This window comes from Rhinolophus sinicus, linkage group LG14 (genome assembly GCF_036562045.2).
Source record: "Rhinolophus sinicus isolate RSC01 linkage group LG14, ASM3656204v1, whole genome shotgun sequence".
Lineage (NCBI taxonomy): Eukaryota > Metazoa > Chordata > Mammalia > Chiroptera > Rhinolophidae > Rhinolophus > Rhinolophus sinicus.
In genome coordinates this window covers 28,250,684-28,273,460 of record NC_133763.1, presented here as the reverse complement: position 1 = coordinate 28,273,460, position 22,777 = coordinate 28,250,684, and the positions used below count along the sequence as shown (strand labels likewise).

The following is a 22,777-nucleotide window of genomic DNA, read 5'->3' as shown; positions in this document are numbered from 1 at the left end:
TTGTGGTAATTAATTCACTATATATATTAAATCAGCATGTTGTACACTGAAAATTATGTTACTTGTCAATTGTGTCTCAATAAAACTGGAAAAAGGAAGGGGTATTATTCATTAATATGAATGGTTACAAAATAAATAAAATCAATAGCTTTCTGATATACCTCATCTTATAAAGAAAATATTAAGGGAAAATATTACTTACATTTACGTATAACTAAATAGTATCTAATATCTAAAATAGTCTTAACAATGTACAGGCAAGAGGTGAATAAAATTATAACATTCTACATAATAGTATGACAAAAGCATTTTAGAATGTGTATGATTTGAATAAATGGAAAGACGTATCATAGAAAAAGTGGGCTTAATTTTTTTAAGAGGTCAATTTAGTTTAAATTTACTCGTTACGTAGTATATTATCAATCAAAATCCCTGTATGTTGTGGGAAGGGTGGTGAGAGAATTGAGAAAATGATTCTAAGTTTCACTTTGAAGAATAAACTTGCAAGTATACCTGGAAGAATTCTGATAAACAAAAATATGAAGAAGGAACACTGTCTTACTAGATGTTAAAATGTATCTTAGAATTGCTGAAATTAAAACAATGTGGTTACTGGCTGAGAAGTAGATGATTATGTAACAAATTAAAATGCCCAATCTTAGAGAATTAGCATTTGAAAAAGTTAGAATCTTGAATTGGTGAGGAAAATATGCATTAGAAAATAAATGTTTGTCCAATATTAACCATTTGGGGAAAAAATGTCTTTTCTATAGTGTTCTTTGCATGATTTATATTTGTTACTAAAAGAAATTGTAAAAGTAACAAAAGAAAATATGAGCAGATTTAAAAGACAATATTGGGGTAGGGAACACTTTTGTAAGTATGTCATAAAAGATGGAAACAATGAAAAAGAAGATAAGTTTAACTATAAAAGTTTAATTACTTCTGTATTATAAAAGAAACACCCCAAGTGAGACTAAAAGATAAATGTCAATAGGAAAAAGTACTTTCTTTACACATAATAGAGAGAGATCTACTATCCTTATATACATAAATCTCTAACAAATTAATAAGAATGTACATCCCAACAGAAAAATGGATTAAATAAAAAAATATAGCATACACCAGAAATACTTTGGTTTTTAAAAAAAAATTAGTGGGAGACTGCAATCAGTAAAGTTGGAGAATATGAAACTTGAGAGATAAAAGTACAAAATAAAACTGTCACTAGTATAATAACACAATTTTTTGTTATGGTGCAAAGTATTACAAACTTTACTACATTGCTTAAAAAGAGATACTTGTATTGTGTAATAAATGGGATTCTAATCTTCACTAAAGGAAAAAGAGTATCCTTGCACTCAACTACGCCTAGGGTCCCTCAGTCCAGAGATGTTTCTCCTGTCCAGGGAATCAGCCACCTCCAGTCTCAAGTGGGGAAGGATGAGTTCCCCTAACCACAGAGGATGGCTAATGTTCAACTAATCCTCCACACCCTACTCTCTTTGTACTCCAGAAGCCCAGGGTCTCCATGGCCTGACTCCTGAGTTCTGCAGCACAAATTAGATGCCCATCTTCCCACTGCTAAGGTCACACTGCAGCTTTCTTGGACTCTGAAGTCTGTTACCATTTGTCCTTTTGCTTTCCAGCTTTCAAAGTGTTGTCACTCTTGTCTTTTCTCCTGTGTCCTTTAAGATGTGCTTTTTTTAAAAAAAACTGTTTCTGTCATTGTAGAGGGATTTGAGGAGGTAGAGGTAAATGCACATGGCTTTTATGCATCATCTTCACTAGAAGTCTGAACAGTTTTGAAGTTCAAATTGTTACATTTCCTGAATGTTAATGGGTCTAATACAATTTTATTTGTAACTTTAAAAAATACAAATTCCTAGTGAAGCTAACACAAAATATTCCCATACAATGACAAGCACTGTTTGGAATAAAACCTTAACTCAATAGGAAATTACACAATCTTCACTTAAAATGGTCATTCTAACAGTAAAGTTTCTGATTGTCTACATAGACCAGGTTAAATCTGTAAGTTTTCATAAAATCAACTGTAAATTAAATATTGATCTCCAAAGGTTCAATGTAAGGGGGAAAAGTAGGCTATAGCAGGAACATGCACGAAGTGATACCGGAATGTACAGGACCAACTCATGGCTGGTGGAAAAGCAAAGGCAGGCTTGGGCCCCAGGACAGGTTTATGAGCTTCAATATCCTACACAGCTGTGTCTTGTAATACTAGGCTTAGAGATTTTTTTTTTTTGCGAGGTGGGGGGTGTCGGGGGCATCTGAGAGATTAGAAAAAACAAAGTTTCAACATCCATTATTAAATATTCACAAAGGCTTTGTTTTGTTTCCTTTGATCTTATTTTTAAACACTGGCAAGAGCTTTAAACCTTCCAGGAAGCGATCTTGATTTGTTTTAATGATATATTTCAGGAATATAAGCATTATATAAAAAAATATACTTTACTTAAAGTAAAATTTCATTACCATTTTGGGATTATCCACAGATGATTTCATGAGCTCCAACACAGCAAGATCTAAATCTTTCAACAATTCAGTGTTGATTGTTTCTGAGAACAAGCTATAAAAATACTCTCCATGACAGAAGCTGACAATGTTTCTCTGGGAGCCTCCTGTGGATGGCATGAACAACACTGCTGTGTCCAGAAGAAGACTCACAAGGCACTCACACTAAGAAGAAAGAAAAGTGTGATAAAAGAAGTATATATCTTAAGGGTTACAGAAAGACTCTTTGGGTTGCTATTAATTTTGAAAGTGGAAAATCATACAGAGCCTGATATTTAAAGGCCTGGGTTCACGTTTGAGCTGTATACATTTCAATGAGCCTCCATTTTCTACGTTGCATTTTGGGAAAGAAATGTTCTCTGACACACGTTTCTCCCAAATTTCCAGACATCTTGTTGTTTTGAAGGGAGAGTCTAGTAAGGGTGTCTTTTTAGAAATTTAAGTATGTAACTTGTTTACCTTAAGTGGACATGGGGGCAAAGAGGTTTCTGCAACAAGAGAAAAGATGGGTAAAATGGAGTGAACACACAGTACTGGCTGGCAGGTCTCTGCTATAGCAGACTGTTTGAGGCCAGCTCTGCAGAGTTCAAACAATGAAGACATTTTTTTGTGGTGCCTCTGGAATTATCCTGCAGGGGCTCTCGCTCTCCCTAATCAACCATCTGAAGAATCACTAAGGATAGGGGAAGAAGAGACCACTGTGTCAACACAGTTCAGCTGTTCTCTGCCTAAAGTACTTTTGAAATAAAAAAAGGGATTGACAAAACCCCAACTTAAAGGAATGCTGTTTTATTCTATTAAAAAGACAACAACAGTAAAAAAAACAACCTCTTAGAAAGTCAGCTTACGTAAATTAATTAAAGTACTCGTGCATCTGAGAACTTACCCAACTAAATTCACGTTTTTAAAGACACAATGCAAGTGAGTTGTATATTTACATCATTAAGATAGCATAGCATGTAGCTGTTTTTCCTACCAGTCCTCCAAAAGCAAAGGCCAACTCCAGAAGTCCACTGGCCAATCGCTTACAACTGGGGTCTAGTGAAGGAAGGCACTGTCGTTCATGTCCAGGTGCAATGCTTTTATAAACCAGGGAAAGAAGTTTTGTGCCAATAGAATCACGCTGATCTACAGACTAAAATAAAGTCAACACTGAAATATCCAGCAATAAGATATTTTATAGAAAAACAATTTCACACCCTTCATTAATTAAAAATCCATGTGAGCTAACACTGACAACTGCCTTTCAATTGCTAGGAAATTTTTCATTGAACTTTGCTTTCTGTGCTCTATTTTTAATTCATGTCACCTAGCCACAAAGACACAATAGCAGTTAGTCCCTAAAGTTCTTCAGAAGGCTGCTGGAAATACTCAAATGTCCTTTATTTTATTTTCATTTATTTATAAATGTTTTATATTTACTTTCATATTTATATTCCTGGTAATACCTACATGTCTGGAGCAAGGATTTCTGTAATTCCCATTTCAGCATACTCTGTACATAAAGGATGTTTTAAAAAGACTATAAATAGACTAACATAAATAATTAGCGTAATGAAGCTAAAAGAAATGTAAAAACAAACTGGCTGCGGTTACCTGAGATGGTAATACAACATGAAGAAGACCAGCTTTATGAAGTTGTTTACAAGCAGACACGAGAGAAGCCAGCTCGGCCCTGTCCACGTAAGCATCAGGGACACACAGGTTAACAGCACAGAGCTCCTCAATGCTGGCCATGTGAAAAAAGCAAAAGGAAAACTTAGATAAGTGCTGATCTTATCAAATTATCAGGACACACTGAAAATACGTGTGTTCTATTATAAATGTATTTACTAACTACCTGGCACTCAAATTCATGACATAGCCTAGAAAGCAAACACAGGCTAACACCACCAAACAAGGGGCCCATGCACTAATCCAGCTGTGGAAATCAACATGAGGCTAAGCCCATCCAAGGCTTGTGTACTCTTAAGGTGCAGTGAAGGCAGTTGCTAAATATATAATTTTCAAACAACTGATGAAATCCTCTGCAGCAAACTCCCACTGATGAGATCATTTACTTGAACAAATGGGACTACAGAAGCAACACACACGGCTGCCAGAGCATGTTGCAACCTTAATTCCACTACAACAGTGACCCTGAGCATGATCCGAATGCCCACCTCTGTGCTGTTATTTTTTCCTTGAGGTGCACCTCTAGGATGTCTTTGTATGGGGACTTCTTCAGTGCTCTCATCAGGTTCACACAAACATCGGGAAGATGATCCATAACGGGGACATCACCAATATTGAAACCTATGCTCGAGGGCTCACAAAGGGTTTTCACCAAGAGTATCATAAGGTTTGTGTTACATAAATACTTCTCAAGATGCTGTAAAAGATGGATTGGAATAAAAACACATCTATTAGTGAAGATTTGGATTTTCACTAGAGTATAAGGTCCATGAAGCTGGAAATTTTTGCTTGGCTCGGGTGAGGATTGGCAAACTTTCTCTGTAAAGGATCAGACAATAAATGTTTTTGGCTTTGTGGGCCATAAAGTCTCTGCTGCAACTACTTAACTGCCATTATAGCGGGTAAGTGGCCATGGACAATATATGAACAAATGAACCTGGATATATTCCAAGAAAACCTTTACAAAAGCAGGCAGCAGGTGGGATTTGGCCTGTGGACCAGTTTTCCAGCCCCTGGTTTATTAGAGCAATGCTGTATCTGCCCGCAGGACAGGGCATGTAGTAGGTGCTTAGTATATATTAACTGGATGTATTGACTGGAGGTTGTTTATATAATAAGCCTCACAGATACATTTATAAATATTTACTAATGCATGTTTCCTAAAGTGGATCATAGTATAAAATGCAATATCAAACGAAAATTTAGAAAAACTATTTTGCATTTTCTTCACACAATGAACAGTTTTATTATTTTCAAGAACAGATAATTCCTACAGCAATGGGAAGTTCTAAGACAGCTAAAACCACTTCTAATAAGTACTTTATATGTGTTTTTCCAGTGCCAAATACTGACCTCAAATTAATAAAGCAGCAGGAGTGACCGTACCTTCCAGCCTTCTGGATAGATGCTGAGCAGTGTTGTGGTAAACTCCATTATCCGAACAACAATTGTGCATTTGCTATAATTATATCTTTCTTCCTCTTGTGGGCTGGGTTTGTTACTTGTTGCCCCAGTGCCAAAGCACTTTGCTGCTGCTATAATATCATGCATCGCAATGCGTTCTAAAAAGAAAGCCACCGCTTTCCAAAGTAAAGACTGTGTGTCAGTACCTAGAAAAAAATTACATTAAAATATTAACATATGCTTCCTTCTAACTTCACCAAGGTTAATGTAAAATTTCTTCTTTAAATATAGGCATGATATACTTTTAGTCAAAAGTTCAAAATTTTTCAAAAAAAGAAGTTCAATAAAAACGGAATAAAATGGCAGTAATTTCTTCTCATTTCAAAATTTCAGAATTAATACCACTCAAATAGAATTCACCTTTAAACTCATGTAATAAGAACACATCTATGGACAGTTAGGTCTTGCTTCTCAAACACTACTTGTGGGAATATAAATTAATATGATCTTTTTGAAGGGCAATTTGGCAAATCATACCAAAAGCTTTAAAACGTATGCTAATTTATATAAAATGTTAAAAAGGTCTTATGCTTTGACCTAGCACTGAAATTTTATCCTAGTGAAATGGCAGAACTGCAAAGATGTGTTTGTAAGGATGTTCATTTTAACATTGTTCTTAACAATAAAAAAGTAGAAACAACTTAAATGTCCTTTAAAGGGGCAACAGAGAAACCAATTATGGCAGTTGTTTTCAAACAGGTGTGTATGGGCACTGGTCATTTTATAGAATCAATTTCAGATCAACTCTCATGGACTTTTTCATAAAAGTCATCAATCTGAAAACATGATTGTGCTGGTGCTCCTTTCCCATCTCCACCTCTTTCATGATTACCTTTCTCCTGTTTAACAAAAGAAAGACAGATACACCTTTCTCTTCTGCTCAATCTTACTGCAGTTTATTATCTCAGGGTATAATTAAAGTTAAAGACCTTTGGAGCCCCAAAGCAACAATTTAAAATAGTGACATAGATGTTGAAAGAATGAATAAACGTAATGACTAAGAAATCCTTTCACAAGTCTGATGGTTTCCAAGTCTTTGTTTTCATAAAATTTAAGGAAAGTTAAACTGTCAACTGATGGATCACTAAAAATAATTTTGATGACAAGTCACCATGTATTCAAAGAACTGAGAGAAAATACATTAAAAATTAATCCTCAAACACCAAATATCCTTGAATACAACAGACCATGGGCTGCATGACTCATTCTAACCACAAATATGTTAACTGTGCGAAAAATGTTAACTGCGTGAAAAAAAAAACTGTGCCTTTTAGAATTATTCAAACATAGCACTTGTATATATGAACAAGTTTTTTTTAGTACTAACATCTAAACAAACAAACAATAAAATTCTAACCATATGATTTTCCTTTAATATGTAACAATTATAAAAATGTTTATTATACTATTTTGTAGTAGTAATGAATATAATGTGCCCTAATAATGAATGCAATAACACAGAAGAAACCTTTAAACACAGACCCTTTATTACAAAGACATAGGTAGAGTTATAAGTAAAAACATAAGCATAAAAGCATGACACCTTAGGTTAAAAAAATGTACGGGTGATGGAATGGTAATAATGAGGGACTGTGCAAAATTCTCCATAAAAGAAAGTGTATTTTAAAGCTGATGATGTTAAATATAAAACTACTATAGTATTTAGGTTCCAATGAATACTTTTTTTTCAAGTAATGTTAACAGTTTTATATTAAAATGCCAACATTTATAACACACCAGAAAGCTATACGGAAAACAAATTTTGGGGGTCAACTTTAAAGTTTGAATGAAGGTACACTGTTTTTAATGTCTCCCTCCCCTCACAGGGTAAATAAATAAAACTGGTTTAAAACTACTTAATGTAATACAGACACATGATTTAGTAATATATGTATATTTAAACTAGATCAAGCTATATATACCAACATAAAAAGATGTCTAATATGTTGTTTCTTTTTAAAAAGTAAATTACAGTAAAGCACACATAATGATCCCATTAACTAAAAAATGAAAATCAGAAAAAATATACAATATGTATAACAAAGTTTAGAAAAGTAAACACTAAATTATTATAGTGTTTATCACTAGGGAATGTGATTAGGGGAGAGGTTTTGCATATTTTCTATGCTTTTTTCCTTGTTTAGATTTTCAAAATGAGGATATGAGAGCTTCTTAAAACAATAAATTTAAGGTACTATTTGAAACTGAACAGCTACTATTGCTGTTTTTAAGGTTTCACAACTTTTTGACCTAGCCTTCTGATAATCTCATGCTAGAATCACAATGGAGTCAGATTTTCTCAGAACAGTATAAAATTTGTTTTCCTGAACTTTAGCTTGTGTACACGCGCACACATTATACACTATGCCTGGCTTTACCATCCTTAAGCTAAAAGGAAAATAGCCTTGTTCCTTTCTCCAAAATTTCCATAACATGGACCTTATCTCTGATGGAATTAAAGAGAGAGCATGGTAGTTCCTTTAGTCAGCCACCACCACCACTAGTATGGATTTCCCATCTGTATTAAAAAAACATTCAAATAAGAGAACATGTTCTGAGTGGCAAGTCTGAGGTTCAGCTCATGAGAGAAGATTTAAGTGGAACTCCAGAAAATTAACATATGCCTGCTCAGAGAATTGCAAAGCAGAGAGCACATCTGTCAGCTTCAGATGCTCTACCCTTGGAGAGATGCACCTCCCAAAAGCCATCTCCTATCCTCACAGTCCCATTTAGGTCACAAAAAGGATGGAGACTGCCTACCTTCTTCTTCCCAGCATGGGCCAAAGAACAAACAAACATTCTACCTTATGTTCTGCCTCTCTGCAAACAACACTGTTATTACCATATTATAATAAAAATGCTTAATAGAAAAATGTGAGAAAAACAAAGACATGCTACACAGAAACACGGAATAAGATCATAAAGCTTTAGGTCAAGAAAGACTCTCTTTAATTTACTACGTACAAATGAAAACTTTAAAAGGTTATTTTCATAAAAGGGTCAAGAACCTGTGGACAGGGCAAAAAGGAAGTATAGACTTTGTTTTTGAAGCCTTAATTGTATCATCTAAATCATACTAACATCCTCATTTTGAGATTAAGTAAGAATGCAGGTAAAGCACTTGCACAATACTAAATGATGTTGTCACCATTGTTATTGTTATTTTGGGACAGCAGCAAACCATCTCATCAAAACCCCACTGATATTTTCCCCACAATGACTACAGGCAGAACTGAACACCACTAACTTACGGGTAAGTGTTACTTACCCAAGACCTCAGGTGCTTCAAAGGTTTTCTCTTCAATGAATGTGTTGTAACACTCCAGAGCTGCCAGAAGCAAGTCCATCCACTGCAGAGCAGCTCTTAGACTGAACGGCCCTTGCATATGGCAGAGGGTTGGCTGAGCAAGGATGCCTGATGGTGGATCACAATATCCTCCCCCACCTTCAAATGTGTTTATGAGAAAGGAAGTATCTTCTTTCTTGATAATATCCTTCAGCCATAAAGAAGGGCATTTGTTGCCTTAAAAAAGAAACAAGATTAAAACATACATATAAATAACTTACACGTAATTAAAATTATTTCATCGAATCACTGTGCCTAATTAAAAACAGCATCCCCCAATAATAAAATGATAAAAATTAAAAGTCTGGTAAGTTAAAAAATGTAACCAGGCCAGAACAAGACTGGCACTACACAATATTTCAAATATAGTTTTCAATAAAAGTCCCACATAAACTATCTACTAGAGTAGTAAAATTTCAAAATGATACAGGACAATCTTTTTTTTAACCATAGTACTCACAACTTGTTTCACTATAATTACTGCCAAGAAGGTATTTCTATCAAAAGCCATTCTCTTCAGTTTCTTTAAACATTATAAAAATAGTTGGGTATCAGTTAAATAACTGTAAACTTCCTGCCCTTTTTTCTGCCTTTTATCTTAAATACTATTATTCTTTTTTTAAAGGAATAATTGAAGAGATAAACACAAAAAGAGCACTGTGAATCTTAAGTTCCTATCCTGGCTGTGCTACCTCCCAGCTGTGGTGACCTGGCCTCTCATATCCCAGTTTCCTCATCCGTAAATGAGAATCATAACAGTATCTACCTCTGAGGTTATTACAAAAATTAATTAGTTTATATATGAAAGTGCTTAGAATAGCATCTACCACACAGTAAGTGTAGTGTTTATTAAATAAAAGAGTCAAATGATCTGCTTGTTAAAAGGTACTTTTCTTTTAGGTAGTCATCATTTTCTAAATTAAAGAAAAAAAAAAATCACAAAATTTTATTTCGCATTCTCTGAAATGAGAGGCTCTGAAAATGCCAAATCATTTTGAGTCTAATGAAGTTAGTGAATAATCCAAAATAGTAATGTAACTTTGACGTCTTAAGAAGAAACAGTTTTTCTATTGTGTCAAAAATACTTATGAGAAGCTCTATAAGTGAAAGATTAACATCATGTTTTTAGGGTTTGCTTTAGAAAGAAATATTAAATATTCCATTATTTTCACTAAGAATAAACAAAGAAAATAAAACTCTAACAATGAGTGAAAATAATAACATATTTAAATTCTATATCAAGTACTAGCTAAGAGTGACAGAATAGAAAGTAAGGAAATAAAGGACACAAAAAGACAGATCTAGAGGTGGCTGGATGGCTCAGCTGGTTAGAGCACGAGCTCTGGACAACAGGGTTGCCGGTTCGATTCCTGCATGGGCCAGTGAGCTGTACCCTCCACAACTAGACTGAAGACAATGAGCTGCCACTGAGCTTCTGGAGGGGCGGCCGATGGCTTAGTTGATTAGAGCATGAGCTCTCAACAACAAGGTTGCAGGTTCAATTCCCACATGGGATGGTGAGCTGTGTGCCCCCTGCAACTAAAGACTGAAAATGGTGACTGGACTTGGAGCTGAGCTGCGCCCTGGAGAAATGGATTGTTCCCCAATATTCCCCAATACAATAAAAAAAAAAAAAAAAAAAAAAAAAAGATGTGCATCTCCATGTTCATTGCAGCATTATTTAAAAAAAAAAAAAAGACAGATCTAGACAAAGAACAAGACAAGGGAACATGAGTAAGAACCTAAGCCTAAGAGAAATAGGAAAGTACATTTGGAGAGCTTGGAATCTTCCCAGCTTTCTAGGTCTTTCTCACTCTCCTCCTCACGAGTGTGGTTATCTGTCACTCTGGCTTTTTGTGCAACATGTTCCCATTCACTGATCTCAGAAGATCTTGAAACATGTCATAAGGACATACCTGCACTTGGGTGTTGATGTGCCCAGCACCCCCACTTATGGTGCAGGACCTCAGAACATAGGACTTCTGATCTAAAGAGATGCCTATCATATCTCTTAAAAACCATTAAAAACCATTAGAGGAAAAGAGACAGGAAATGTAGATGCACCACTGGAGGACACTGAAAAGGTAAGTCAAGGAATGCTCATTAATTTTATAAAAATTTTACGTTGGTAGCAGGGCAAGTTCATCTACTACTTAGCATCCTTAGTAAAACAAAAACAATTCTGAGAAGTAGAGCTCATTTACTTCATTGAAAATATATGAGGTCTCAATTAGAGGCAATTGAGAGGAAGGGCAATAGAAATGTCTTGGGTCAGTCAAGTTGACATCACTAGATATTATGTGGGCAAGAGACAGCCAAAGACCCAAATGTGAGGTAGAGTTTGCCAACAAGTAGTTCTACCTATGTAAAATAAAAGGGCATTATTTTCCTTTTAAAATAATGAAAACATGTCCCACCCCTCCACCCCACACTGACTTTACAGGACTGGTGGAAGCATGATTTAACACAAAAAACAAACTTTAAAAGTTGTTAACCAAATATAAAATACTAATCATGCTTTTTAAGCAATTCTCAAAGTTAAAAATACAGCTATATATTTCCACTATATAAATACAATTATAGAATAGTAGATAAATGTATTTCATATATTTACACACCATATATGATACATACTATGAATATAATGTACCGGGGGTGCCAAAAAAATGTATACACATGACTTGTATTCATCTTTTGTTATCTGTATATATTATTACAATTTTAATACAGTTTTTTTCCTTTCTTAAAATGTGTATACATTTTTTTGGCACCCTCTGTAGTATATAAAATATATAGTACATAACATTATAATAAATTCCATAGTATAACAAAATATAGAATTCATTCTAAGTTTAGAATTACATGAAATAAGTTTTACTCTTTTTCCATGAAGAAAAAGCCCCAAAATAGTACTCCACCCCATTTTCCAAAGAGCACTAGTTCTCTGTCATGATTTGTAGGGAGTGCACTATCACCTTTCTCACCCAGACACATATGCCAGAGTGTGCACTGGTTCTGGACTAGAGCACAGTGCACTTGAAGAGGGCAAGCCAGTTCATGGGTCTGTCCTGAAGCACAGCTTCCCATGCCTACGCTACAGAACCTGGGGTTGAACTTGCTGGAAAAAACAAAACAATACACTTATTCCTAAGAAATTTAGTAATTATCTCTAGCCTACAGATACAGATTATTGAAAAGCCTAGGTTCACTTCTTTCCTTTAATATCACAATGATCTGAGATCATTCAGACTTAGGAGACCAGCAATTTCTTATTAGTTATATACTGAAATAAAACAACTGCATTATTTCATTAAATATTATTAAGATTTCTAACTCCTAATTGAATATCATGTTAACAACAACAGTGGTCATACAACTCTTCTTTATTTCTTTTAAATGGTCTAGAAAAATAAAAATATAGTGAAATAAAAAAAGATGCTGGGAAATTCCACATTTACTTCTTCTATACCATTTGACTAATATCAAAATAGCATTTTTTTCTTTCCTTCTGTAAATCTTTCAAAAATTTATAGCCATAACTTATCACTGTCATACAAACGATCTGTAATGGTTAATGAACGTATTTTTTGCATTTATTAAAAACATATTATTTGTTACATTCATCTAAAAGATGGAAAGATCACATTTTAAATTAATTATGCATCTCTAAACTACTGGTAAAGCAAAACCCATTATTTATAGGACATAAAGATCACCATACCTGGCAATAAAGGAACAAATTTATAAAAGAGTTCTATGGATTTGTGTCGACATTCTGTCTGGGGCCTCCCACAATGGGCTAAAAGCCACTGGACCACATCCAGTAAACACAATGATGCCGCAGGTGGAAATCCTCTGTATGGAGATAACACACAGTATATAATGTGCCCCCCAACATTTCATATTTAAGTGACCCAAGAGTCTATAAAACATAAATTCAATATTGTCACACTGATATACGTGGAAACCCTATTAAAAAGCATTTAATATCTTTTTAAATGTATTATCATTAGAATACAACCAAAATGTCACAGGTTAAATAGGTTCTAAATGCTGCTTACCTTTATTTTTATTTTTTTTGGAGGGAAAAATTTACAAGCATTTCTTAAAAGAACAGCACCAAGTATTTTCATGTTTACTTTTCATTGTACTTCAAACAAAAGGAGGTTTAAGATCTAAAGCAGTGCTTCTCAAATTGTGGTCTCTAGACCACCTGCATCAGTATTATCTGTAAACTTGGCAGAAATGCAAATTCAGCTCCACCTCAGACCTAATGAAACAGATTCTGAGGGCAGGGCCCAGCAACCTGTGTTTTAACTAGACCTCCAGGTAATTCTGATGCATGCTGAAGTCTGAAAACCAATGATTTAAAGAGATGTCATAAATTAACGTTAGAATCTGGAAGAAGCAATTTTAAAAGAGGTCATATTAATATCCAGTCCACATGGGATAATACTTTTGCAGAGTGGCTGCCACCAACAGACACCAGAGTTCCCCGCTCAGATCTGGAGGGGCTGATGCATGGCACACTTCCATCATGTCTGAGAATGAGAACTTGCTGGGATGGAAATGAGAGCAAAGACTGGAAACCACTGGTCAATAACATAGCCTTGGTTTTGAGCAGCTTCATTTCATAATTCTATAATTCCATGTCTGTCAAAATCCTACTATTTCAATATTTCAGTTCTTATATTTCAAATTTACTCCATAATAGTTCATGCATATTGTAGTTAAATAATTCCATGTCAAATTTGTATTCGAATTACTTCAGGTAAAATAAATTCTCAGATACAAAACTAATTTTCAAATTGTATCTACTATCCCAACTGAAACAAATTCATATCTTATGTCAAGATTTTTCAAAAATAAAGCTTTTTTTTAACATCTTTAGAAAACTTACTCTTCATACTTCCACACATTCCTTGTTCAGAAAATTAATTCTTACACATTCCTCCCAGATTCTCCTTTATTAACTGAGAACTAGTTTTACATTGGGGGAAAATAAAAGAGAACTGAAGCAATATCACCTACCGTGGGCAACGTCGTTTTTTCGCTTCATTTAAAGAAACGTGCTTTTTCTCAATGATACGCCTTAGGTGATCAATGGTATCACAACACTGTTGAATTGTACCTGTTATCAAGTGCAAAAATATTATTTCCAAAGAAGATATATAACAGATTATTACTAAATTAGTATCATAAGTTTTTGATCTAGTTTTTTTAATTACAGGTAATTTTACAATGAGTTAATACCTTTTCATCCCTCAGAATATAAAATTTAAATAAATGATTTACATTGCATGTCCAAACCCAAACAAAGCACACATTTAAGACTACAGGATAGCATAGGGAACACTCACACATACAGCAAATACCACAACTAATGAAAACCTGCTCCACCAGCGCCCCCAGCCCACCAAAGCACAGCCTCATGTAATAGATTTGCAATGGAAGAGACTTTGCAGGTATTACAAAACCCACATACCAGGCAAGAGCCTGTGTACTTGAATTTAAGGCTATTATTTAAGGGGTGTAAATAATAGGAAAGGACCTCCCCTTCTTCTCATGTAGGTTAAACTCTACAGCTTAATAACAAAGCTACTATAGAAAGAGAACAGAAATAAAATAGTAAAACCATCTACAGATGTCTAGGGTTATTTAGGAAAAGAGCCTCACACAACTTATTTTAACCTCTGTTAACAGAAGTTTCCTTTCTATGTTTTTTAAGTATGGCAGTGATTTTTAAAAGAGTAAATTTTCACTTGTTGAGAAAATTCACCTATATAAGATATCTAGATAAACAAAGCAATATTAATTTATTTGATGAACTAAATTTTAAGCATTTTTACCCATAGTAGGCTATCAACAAGAAAGACAATGGAGCTCAACTTGTATTTAAAAAAAATAAACAGAAACCAAAATCTGGTAAGTGAAAGAGAAGTTCTGCCAGCACACAGCTATGTGACCTAGACCAGTTGCTTACATGGTGTGGGCCTCCGAGCCTTGACTAGTGTGGAGACTGAATGGGAAGAGCTCTAAGAAGCCTTCCAGCTCAAAAACTCCATGATGTTCCTAAGAGCTTCTGGACAAAATTTAATTGTAAAGATCATCATTTATTATTTTCTTGGTTATTTTAGCCTATTTCTGACTATATATATATATATATACACATATATATATATATGTGTATATATATATATATATATATGTATATATATATTCATTACAAGATTATGATATAGCTATTTTGACCATAATTAGGAAATTATATATTTATGTTGTACAATATGTGTACATTTTCACATGTGTTAATACAGCAACTGGCTGGCTTCATTGGAACTGACAATAAAATTGTCCCACCTGCCCTGGGTGGGATCACTGACTAAGCAGGGGTCCAACCTCAGTGGCCATCAGGGATATATGGTCTTAGAAGAGGAGAGCACGGCAGACTCTTTTGCAAACTGGATTTGAGGCACTACAGGGGCATATCTCCCCTTTACATGTATCACCCTGAATGGAAGACCTGAGGAATGTATCATCCTGAGTGCGAGACCTGAGTACACCATCTTGGAAGACAACAGGCTTAAACCCTGAGTGAAAAAGACTTGTGAGGCAAACAAAATTGGCATGCACACCGAAGATCACATAAAACCTACCTAAGGATTTCTCATCTGTATGTGCTAAGGCCAGACTTTCCATATATGTAACCAAGGCTTCAAATACAAACTGTTCTACCAGAGACTCTTCTTCCCTGTAAAATAAAGAATACTGATCCTCACATAAGAAAACAATAAAGCAGAAATAACAAGAAAAAAAAGTAACGTTATTAAATACATTAATTAATTTTGTTTTGTAAAATGGTTCAAATGCTTTAAAACACAAAACAACCAAAAATAAGTTTTCTCAAAGAAAACTTAAGAGTAGACCAGACAATGTAAATCAAAAGAGGCAGCACTGGCTTTTTTTCTGTACATAAGTATCCCTCCCTCTTCCTCCTACATCTGTGCAATTGCTCATAGCACATAACCTTAGAACTGCTATTCTGACCATACTTCACACAATTCATTCAAATTAAATGTATAGAAAAGAAGATCTGATACTGCATCCATATTCTTTTAAAATAAAAGGAATTTTAAAAGCTCTCAACCTATCCAAAAATAAGTCAACACCAACAGTAAACTTGAAGGCTTTTACAAGCATATCCAGTACATGTAAATAATTCAATTAACAACGTCTGTGGACCACCCACTTATACAGAGTGGATGTGTAAACTCATGGGTAGGCCAAGGAGAGAGGTTAAGATCTCTCACTGAAAAATGTGTTCCTTAATAACATAAGACAGTAAACGATTAAGTACAAAATGACAAAATAACAGGTGTAGGCACTAAGTCTCACAGGAGTTCAGAGAAAACTAAGAGTTAAATGTTCTATTTGTGTTTTGAAGGGCTAGGTCACTGTATCACCCACTGGGAAGGAGCACTTCTCTGTAAAAAATAAAACTAGAGCATGGTGTTGGAGGACTTAGAACAGGAATTGCAAACTGGTATTGGGTTTGGCAGGAATATTATCCCAATTTGTTTTTTAATTTGAATTCCAGGAGGAGCAAGGCCTCTCAGAGTTCCACAAAGTCCACATCTACCACAATGTTGCATACCCAAATCTGACACTGATAATAAAGGCTATTACCAATAAAGATGGAAGCAAGATGAAAAACACAGCAAGCAAACCAGCAAAGCTGGAAGGTTTGTTTGGAAGAGCAATTTACAATAAGACTACAAATGTTAGAGTTGAAATGTAGAGGTCTTCAAAGGTCAAAGTACAAGTGTTTTTATCTTAGATACCAAAACCAGTTAATGTAGGCAGGTAGAGAAATGACATGACAAAATGATACTCTTAAACTGTGCTCTCCAAAGAAAGGTGTGCAAAAACAGTTCTTTAGCATGCAGAAAGGAAACATAAGAACTTGTTTTTATATTATCCAACATGTAAGATCTCAAAAGATTTATCTCTCATGAAATTTTTGTCGAAGAGCCACTTAGAAAGTGGTCCAACAAATGAGAGTACCCAAGAAAGAAACAACAGGAGAAAGAGAAATCGAAGCCCAAAAAAGGAAAGAAGTAAACAGGACACCCAAGAAGAATGTCAAGGAGATTCAATTATGGAAGGCAAGCAAGGACCCAAGAAAGAGACTTATTGACAGCTGTCTCCACCAGGATACACAATATAGGTTTTCAACCTAGACAGAAGATCCAGGTAAGCCTGACCCAAATTCCTCTGTTTAGGAATTTAGCCTATGTACCAGGCTTACCATGATCATGTGCTTGAAGTTTTTCTACTGTTCATGTTAAGCCTGGGTCAGCTGACAGTGCTCATTTATCCCACAAGAAACAGTGCTCTGACCTGTTCCTAATAGGCAAGGGAAGGCCACTGAGAACTGAGAAGCAGAAATTAAAGAGCAGTCCACACCCTCTGATATTTCTCCACTATTAGCTGCTGGTCTACTTCACACCATTTCTGGACAGCTCTGCTTCCTGGGACTAATGATAGACCTGGTCAAAGTACTGTAATTCCTTGGAACGGGCTCCTGTAATCCTTCAGGAAAGCTGAAGCCAGTCTCCATTCAGCAGAGAGTCTCCCAGGTTCTTTCAACGAACAGTGAAAACACGGCCACATCCTTTTCAGTCTCCTCTATGCTTACTCTCTACTTTCCAAACTCAGAATTATTCCATATAGGGTACATTTTAAAATAATAAAATAAAAAAGAAGGGGAAGGGAACAAGTAATTTAAAACTCAGGAGAATGATTAACTCAGGGCAGGGTAGGTTCTAAAATATAGAAAATATTCTATTTCTTAACCTAAGTGGTAAGTATGCAAACACTTCTTTTACCGTTTTCTATAAAATTAACACGTTTTAAATAGAGGTATAATTGACATATGACATTATATTCGTTTCAGGTGTCCTACACACTAATTCGGTTATGTATAAAATAACAAAATGATCACCACAATAAGTCTAGTTAACATCCATCACCATAGTTACAAAAATTCTGTTCCTTCTGATGAGAACTTTTAAGATCTACTCTCTTAGCAACTTTCAAATATGCAATACAGTATTAACTATAGTCACCATGTTGCTTATTACCACTGTCGTAAATTTGTTTTATAAATAGAAGTTTGTACCTTTTGACCTCCTTTATTCGTTTAACACACACCCCCACTCCCTACCTGTGGCAACGTTGGTGTTCTCTGTATCTGATCTCTGTATCTATGACCGCCACTTTCTTTTTTTTTAGATTCCACATACAAATGATATCATACATTACTTATCTTTCTGTCTGACATATTTTACTTAGCATAATGCCCTCAAGATCCGTCCATGTTGTCACAAATGGAAAGATTTCCTTCTTTATAGCTGAGTAATATTCTGATATGTGTGTGTGTGTGTGTGTGTGTGTATGTATAAAACACATCTTTATCCATTCATCCATCAATAGACGTGGCTTCTAAGTCTTGGCTACTGAAAATAATGCTGCAGTAAACATGGGGGTGCAAATATCTTTTTGAGCTAGTGCTTTTGATTCCGTTCGCTAAACACCCAGAAGTGGGATTGCTGAATCCTATGGTACATCTATTTTTCATTTTTGAGGAACCACAATACTGTTTTCCATAGTGGATGCACAGATTTACAACACCACCAAAAGTGCACAAGGGTTCCATTTCTCAACAATCTTGCTATCACTTATTATTTCTAGTCTTTTTTGATAGCAGTCACTTTAACATACATAAAGTGATATCTCAGTGCGGTTTTGATTTGCATTTCCCTGATGACTAATGATGTTGAACATCTTTCCATGTACCTACTGGTCATCTATCTTCTTTGGAAACATGTCTATACAGATATTCTGACCTTTTAAAATTGGGTTCCTTCTGTAATTACTATTTAATTGTATGAGTTCTACATATTTTGGATATTAACCGCTCATTAGATATATAAATTCCAAATATTTTCTTTAGGTTGTTTTTGCATTTTGTTGAATGGTTCCTTTCCTATACAGCTTATGGTTTGATGTAATACCCCATGTTCAGTTTTTTTTTTTTAAAGATTTTATTGGGGAAGGGGAACAGGACTTTTATTGGGGAACAATGGTCAAATTGTTGTCCTTTCAATCTTAGTTGTGGAGGGTTCTGTTCGGCTTCAAGTTGTTGTTCTTTCAGTCTTAGTTGTGGAGGGCGCAGCTCAGCTCCAGGTCCAGTTGCCGTTGCTAGTTGCAGGGGGCACAGCCCACCATCCCTTGCGGGAGTCGAACCGGCAACCTTGTGGTTGAGAGGACGCGCTCCAACCAACTGAGCCATCCGGGAGCTCAGCGGCAGCTCAGCTCAAGGTGCCATGTTCAATTTTAGTTGCAGGGGGCAGAGCCCACCATCCCTTGCGGGACTCGAGGAATTGAACTGGCAACCTTGTGGTTGAGAGCCCCGCGCTCCAACCAACAACTGAGCCATCCGGGAGGCAGCTCAGCTCAAGGTGCCGTGTTCAATCTTAGTTGCAGGGGGCAGAGCCCACCATCCCTTGCGGGACTCGAGGAATTGAACCGGCAACCTTGTGGTTGAGAGCCCACTGGCCCATGTGGGAATCGAACCGGCAGCCTTCGGAGTTAGGAGCACGGAGCTCTAACCGCCTGAGCCACCGGGCCGGCCCCCCATGTTCAGTTTTAATTTTGAAGCCAAATAAAAAAATCATTGCCACGACTGATGTCACCCAGCTTACCACCTAGTGTATTTTCCTCAAAGACTTTTACTTCATATTTTGCATTCAACTCTTTAATTTTGATACAACTTTTGTGTAATTGTATGAGAGTGATCCTGTTTCATTCTTTTGCATGTGGCAGTCCAGTTCTCACAATACCATTTATTGAAGACATTGTCCATTCTCTATTGTATATTCTTGGCTACTTTGTCCTAATTTAATTGACCATATATGGATGGATTTCTTTTTGGGCTCTCTGTACTCTTCCATGGATCTATGTATCAGTTTTTATGACAATATCATACATTTTAAATTAATATACCTTTGTACTATATAGTAGTACCTCAGTTTTCTAACGACTCCGTTGATGAACATTTCAGTTTATGAACGCCGTAAACCTGGAAATAAATGCTTTGGTTTTCAAAAGACAAGTCGAACATGTCACAGGGCTTCTGCTAAGTGCAAGATCCTGAGGCCTAGCTGTTGGCTGTTTATGAATGTTTCAGAAATCGAACAGTATTCCGGAATGGATAACGTTCGAAAACAGAGGTACCACTGTAGTTTGAAATTAGGAAAGTGATACCTCCAGATTTATTCTTTGTTCTCAAAATGATCCGACTATTCGAGATATTTTGCAGTTCCATACATATATTAGGACTCTTTTTTCTATTAATTGAAAATTGTACTGCAGAAATCACTTGCAGTCAAAATGGCAGAGTAGGTCAACTAGGTGCTAGCCTCCTCAAAAGACCCAATCAGAATTACAAGTAAATTATGGAACAACTATCACTGAGAACTACCTGAAGACTAGATAAACACAATTCCTATAGCTGAAGGCATAAACAAGAAGCCACACTGACACTTGGAGGAAGGTCAGACACGCTGAACAGACAGGACTCACACTCGTGGTGTGGTATTAGGAAACAGAAGTAATTTCTCAGGTGCAGAAGTACCACCTTAGGAGTGAGGGGTTCCAGCCCCACACTGAGCTCCACAACCAGAGGCACTGCCCATAACATGAGGCTTTGAAAACCAGACGGGATTTCATCCGAGAAAACTAAGGACGGCGGGAGACTGAGGCACAGACCTTAAAGGGACTGCACACAGACTCACACCATCACGAACTCACACACTCTAAGCTCCAGCGCAGGGACAGCAGCTCCGAAAGTGCCAGGGATATACGAGGAAGAACTAAATTCACTAACTTCAGGGTCAGTGCTGGAGGGGCAGGGATAGGAGCAGCTCTTTCTGAGGACAGAAGCACTATCAGGCACCATTGCTCCTCGGTGGAGTTCTCCTCCCACCCAGGCGGACATCAAATCGGAGCTCTCCAACAACCTGGTTAACATCATTTGCCCTGCCCTGGTGGTTCCCTGAGACCCCACCCCACTAAACTAGCTCACCCAGCCGGAGCCTCTTCTAGGGGCTCCTCCACATAAGTGGCCTGCCTCAATTTGGGCTGCAGACTTTCCCGAAATCTCTCAAGGTCCAAAACGCCAAACGGGCAGTGGCTGGCTTTGGCATGCCTGTAGCTCTTACTAAGTGACCCAAGCCCAGCACAAGTGGCCACCACTCTAAACTTACACTGTAATTCCCAGCAGGAGGCCCCAAGCATAAGCATCGGGCAGTCTAGGTCTGGAACATAGCTTCAATGAAGCAGCCACAAGCCTGGCACAAGTAGCAGCTGCCCTCAGCTCACATCGCAGTGCCTACCAAAGGGGCCCATGCCCAGCATAAGTGACAGCCGGCTTTGGTTTGCGGAATAGCCTCTGCCAGGCACCTCCAAGAACAGCACAAGCGGCAACCAACCGCAGATCACTTTGTAGCTTCTACCAACAGGCTCCAACTCTGGCACAAGCAGTGGCTGACCTTGACCTGCACCAGAGCAATTCCCAAGAGGCTCCAGAACCAACACACACAGTGGCAGGCTTCAGCTCACACCAGAGCACCACCTAGGCAGCTTCACAAACGACACACCCAAAAGGTGGACTCGATGGGACCAGGGACTCGATGGCTAAAGGGACTCCCTCTCTGGGGTCAGTCCTCGCATAAGAGCTTGTCCGCTGTAGTCACAACCAGTCCCCAGCCAGACAGCCTGAGGGTCAACGCGACCGACTGACATGCCAACGGTAATTAAGACTCAACTGCAACAGGAGGGAACACAAACCTACAAGGTGGACACCCCTGGAGCACCAGGCTCAGATGACCAGGGAGACGGCACCACTGGGCTCCACAGGACACCTTCTACATAAGGCCCCTTTGTCAACATTGGGAGACGTAGCAGATCTACCAAATAAATAGAAACAGATACAGGGAGTCATTGAAAATGAGGAGACAAGCAAATTGTCCCAAATGAAAGAGCAGGACAAAACTCCAAAAGAACTAAATGAAAGGAGAACAATCACCAGATGTAGAGTTCAAAATATGGTTTAAGAACGCGTAATGAACTTAGAAGAATAAGTGAACTCAGTGAGAACTTCAACATAGAGATAGGAAACATAAAAATGGAGATTGAAACATTTTTTCAAAGTCAGAAATGAAGAATACAGTAACTGAAATGCAGAATACGTTAGAGGGATTCAGCAGTAGTTTAGATGAAGCAAAAGATCGAATCAGCAATCTGGAAGACAGAGTAGCAGAAAACACCCAATTGGAACAGCAAAAAGGAAAAAGAATCCCAGAAAATGAGGATAGTTTAAGGAATCTCTGGGACAACATCAATCATACCAACATTCGCATCATAGGGGTACCAGAAGGAGACGAGAGAGAGTAAGGGATTGAAAACCTACTTGAAGAATTAATGACTGAAAACTTCCCTAACCTGGCAAAGGAAATAGACATACAAGTCCAAGAAGTGCAAAGAGTCCCAAACAAGACGAACCCAAAGAGGCATACCATAACCCACTCCAGGACACACCATAATTAAAAGCCGAAAGTTAAAGACAAAGAGATCACCTTAAAAGCAGCAAGAGAAAAGCAGTTATTTACCTACAAGGGAGCTGCCATAAGACTA

General features: G+C 36.8%; 1 protein-coding gene across 3 annotated transcripts in view; it reads right to left on the bottom strand.

The window, feature by feature from the left end:
• Nucleotides 1–22,777, bottom strand: part of PRKDC (protein kinase, DNA-activated, catalytic subunit) — a 270,539-nt gene that overhangs the window by 166,462 nt on the left and 81,300 nt on the right. For all 3 annotated transcript variants that reach the window (XM_074318994.1, XM_074318995.1, XM_074318996.1), the window contains exons 28-36: nucleotides 15,676–15,770; nucleotides 14,051–14,150; nucleotides 12,741–12,874; nucleotides 8,942–9,196; nucleotides 5,596–5,819; nucleotides 4,698–4,906; nucleotides 4,132–4,264; nucleotides 3,512–3,670; nucleotides 2,497–2,700 (exon numbers count right to left, since the gene is read on the bottom strand). In XM_074318994.1, coding sequence (XP_074175095.1) covers nucleotides 2,497–2,700; nucleotides 3,512–3,670; nucleotides 4,132–4,264; nucleotides 4,698–4,906; nucleotides 5,596–5,819; nucleotides 8,942–9,196; nucleotides 12,741–12,874; nucleotides 14,051–14,150; nucleotides 15,676–15,770 — 1,513 coding nt within the window. The remainder of the gene's footprint in view (nucleotides 1–2,496; nucleotides 2,701–3,511; nucleotides 3,671–4,131; nucleotides 4,265–4,697; nucleotides 4,907–5,595; nucleotides 5,820–8,941; nucleotides 9,197–12,740; nucleotides 12,875–14,050; nucleotides 14,151–15,675; nucleotides 15,771–22,777) is intronic.